This window comes from Hylobates moloch, unplaced genomic scaffold (genome assembly GCF_009828535.3).
Source record: "Hylobates moloch isolate HMO894 unplaced genomic scaffold, HMol_V3 SCAFFOLD_16, whole genome shotgun sequence".
Lineage (NCBI taxonomy): Eukaryota > Metazoa > Chordata > Mammalia > Primates > Hylobatidae > Hylobates > Hylobates moloch.
This window is the reverse complement of record NW_026652291.1, coordinates 37759895-37763037: the sequence shown is the minus strand read 5'-3', so window position 1 is coordinate 37763037 and position 3143 is coordinate 37759895. Positions and strand designations below refer to the sequence as shown.

The 3143-nt window shown below is 54.1% G+C and overlaps 1 protein-coding gene across 3 annotated transcripts in view; it reads right to left on the bottom strand.

Annotated features, from left to right (window-relative positions):
* The window catches only part of VTI1B (vesicle transport through interaction with t-SNAREs 1B), a 25179-nt gene extending 22396 nt beyond the window's left edge, over positions 1 to 2783 (bottom strand). For 2 of the 3 annotated variants that reach the window (XM_032134690.2, XM_058429468.1), the window contains exon 1: positions 2284 to 2782. In XM_032134690.2, the coding sequence (XP_031990581.1) occupies positions 2284 to 2398 (115 nt within the window). In that variant the 5' untranslated portion in view covers positions 2399 to 2782. Of the gene's footprint in view, positions 1 to 2283 lie in introns of all 3 variants that reach the window. The other variant, XM_058429467.1, reaches the window with a different exon arrangement.
* Between the last annotated feature and the right edge of the window lie 360 nt (positions 2784 to 3143).

Here is a 3143-nt window from a genome sequence, read left to right as displayed (position 1 = left end):
TTTTTTTTTTTTTTGAGACAGAGTCTCGATCTGTTGCCCAGGCTGGAGTGCAGTGGCATGATCTCGGCTCACTGCAACCTCCGCCTCCTGGGTTCAAGCAATTCTCCTGCCTCAGCCTCCTGAGTAGCTGGGACTACAGGCAACTGACACCATGCCCGGCTAATTTTTGTATTTTTAGTAGAGGTGGGGTTTCACCATATTGGCCAGGCTGGTCTTGAACTCCTGACCTCAAGTGATCTGCCCGCCTCGGCTTCCCCAAGTGCTGGAATTACAGGTGTGAGCCATCATGCCCTGCCTGCAGTCTACTTTTCAATCACATAAATCAGATCCCACAATGCTTCTGCACAATATCTTTTAACTGCATCCCATCATATTTAGAAAAAGGCACAAGTCTTTCACCATGGTCCACAAGGCCCTACATGATCTGGCCCTGCTTACCATTCTCCTTTGCTCACTCCATCCCAAACACATGGAACTTCCTGCTCTTCGCTGAACACACCAAGCTCATTTCTGCTTAAAGGCATTTGCAGTGCTATTCCCTCCTTCTGACACTCACTTCTCCCAGATTTCTGGTTTACTCCCTCACTTCATTCAAGTCTCTGTTCAAATGCCATCTCCTCAGAGAGGACTTTCACAACCACCCTATTTAAAACTGAAGTCCCAAGGAAGGTGGATCACTTGAGGTCAGGAGTTAGAGACCAGCCTGGCCAACATGGCAAAACCCTGTCTCTACTAAAAATACAAAAAAAATGAGCGAGGGGGAAGCCGGGGGCGGTGGCTCACGCCTGTAATCCCAGCACTTTGGGAGGCAGAGGCGGGCGGATCACAAGGTCAGGAGATTGAGACCATCCTGGCTAACACAGTGAAACCCCGTCTCTACTAAAAATAAAAAAAAAAATTAGCCGGGCGTGGTCGTGGGCGCCTGTAGTCCCAACTACTCGGGGGGCTGAGGCAGGAGAATGGCGTGAACCCGGGAGGTGGAGCTTGCAGTGAGCCGAGATCGCGCCACTGCACTCCAGCCTGGGCGACAGAGCAGGACTCCGTCTCAAAAAAAAAAAAAAAATTAGCGAGGGGTGGTGGCGCAACTGTAATCCCAATTACTCCAGAGGCTGAGGCAGGAGAATTGCTTGAATCTGGGAAGTGGAGGTTGCACTGAGCCGAGATTATGCCACTGCACTCCAGCCTGGGTGACAGAGTGAGACCCTGTCTCAAAAAATAAATAAATAATAATAAAATAAAACTGAAGTCCCATCCCCTATTCTTTTACTCTGATTTACTTTCCCGTATTCTTTAACGCTGCCTCTTAAGAGTTATATATTATTTATCACCTACCCACTAGAATGGGGATGTTCGTATCTTTTTCACTGTAATTTGCAATATTCACCAGCACCTAGAACGGTGCCTCACAATTCACCAGCACCTGGCACACAGCACCTAGCACACAGCACCTAGCACACAGCAGTCTCACAATAAATACATATAAATACATGAATTTCATTCTCACCAGTCATTCAATTCCTATGACCTTGAGTAATTCGTTGAGCAAACACCCAAGCTCTGACTCTTAAATAAAAGCAATAAAACAAAGTTTTGTCCTTGCCACCAAGTTCTATATATCCGGAGGCCAAGAACTATACAGGTTTTCCTATGGATTTAGGGCCAGAAAACTCTAGCTCCTCCAGACAGAACTTGCAGCAACCTGAATCATGAAATTAAGGGTAGTAAACAGTCTCAGCAGTAAAAACGTTCAAAACAAGACCACATCTAAATGCCACAATCAGGTTTTAAAGGCCAGCTCTCTACCCTCCAATAACTGGTATTTACCAACACCCGCAAATTATGACTCCTTTGGGTTTTTAACCCTTTTTCTGTGCTACGGATCCTCTGTCAGTCTGGTGAAAACTAGACCTGTCTTGAGACTAGTGCTTTTAAATGCATAAAACAAACAAACACAGCTACGAAAGAAACCCACTCTACATTACAGGACCGCAGATGCAAAAGCCCCTCTGCTCTATTTGCCGCAGTGAAAAAAGATGAGAAAATGTGGAAGGTCATAGAAGGATCCCAGGGAACTGAACCCCGAGGTCCGTCCCTGGGCGCTTCCCCAATTCACCCTCAGTGGCAGCAGGGAGACCTGTGGCTGGGACAAGCCAGCCCTAGGGGGCGTGTCTGAGGACGCGGAGGGAGGAGACGCGGGCCCGGGTCTGGGAGGAAGGTGGGGGAATCTTCCTTCCAAAGCGCTCGGGGCTGCGCTCCCCACGGCGTGGCCCACCCCCGCCTCACCGGTCCCCGCCGTCCCCAGCAGCCGCTCGGGCACCCCTTGGAGGTCTTCATGGAGGCCGCGGAAGATCTCGTGCAGCTTCTCGAAATGCTCCGAGGAGGCGGCGGAGGAGGCCATGGCGCAGGCCGCGCTCGAGCAGCGGCCACCGAGATTCGGGGCCCTGGGCCCTCTCCTAGCCTGGCGGTCAGCCTCCCAGCCCAGTGGCCATAACGGCGACCGCCGCACCACCGCCGCCCAGGACGAGGCTCTTCCGGGGCCGCGGCAGGGTCCTCCCGAGCCGGAACGCCCACCTTCTCCAGCCAGTGATTGCTGGAGCGCCGGCGCGAAAGCCTGACGAGAAGTCGGGAGACTGCGCGACCTAGGCGACTCCTGAGGGAGCGGTGCCGCGCCGGGGCGAGCGGCAGTCGCAGAACCCGAGAAGTGCCGGGTCCGGGATGGGGAAAGGCCGCAGCGAAACGGCCCTAGGTGACCTGCGGGACGGGCAGCTCGGCCGCCTTCCTCCCGGGCCCCGCCAGCCGGCGAGGGGCGGGCGCTGCAGTGCACGCCGGGGGATGTAGTTTGGTTCGGACGAGAGCGTCTCGTCCCGGGGTCGCGCGTTGCCCCGGGTGCCAGGTTCAGCCTGCGAGGCGACAGCGGGCTTCGGCCCGATTTGATGTATGTTTGCGTCTAGACGTCGTCCTCACTGTCATAGCGCTTTGCTTTGCCACCCTGACCCGAATTCGTCGTTTCGCGTCTTGACTGTTAGCTTTCGGCCCTGGAAAGATAGCCGGGCCGGGGGCTCTGCCTGCCGTCGGGAGGCGGAGCACTTTTCCTGGAAGGCACAGCGGCTTCCCCAAGCTTTCAGAAGTGGAACCCGGCCGGG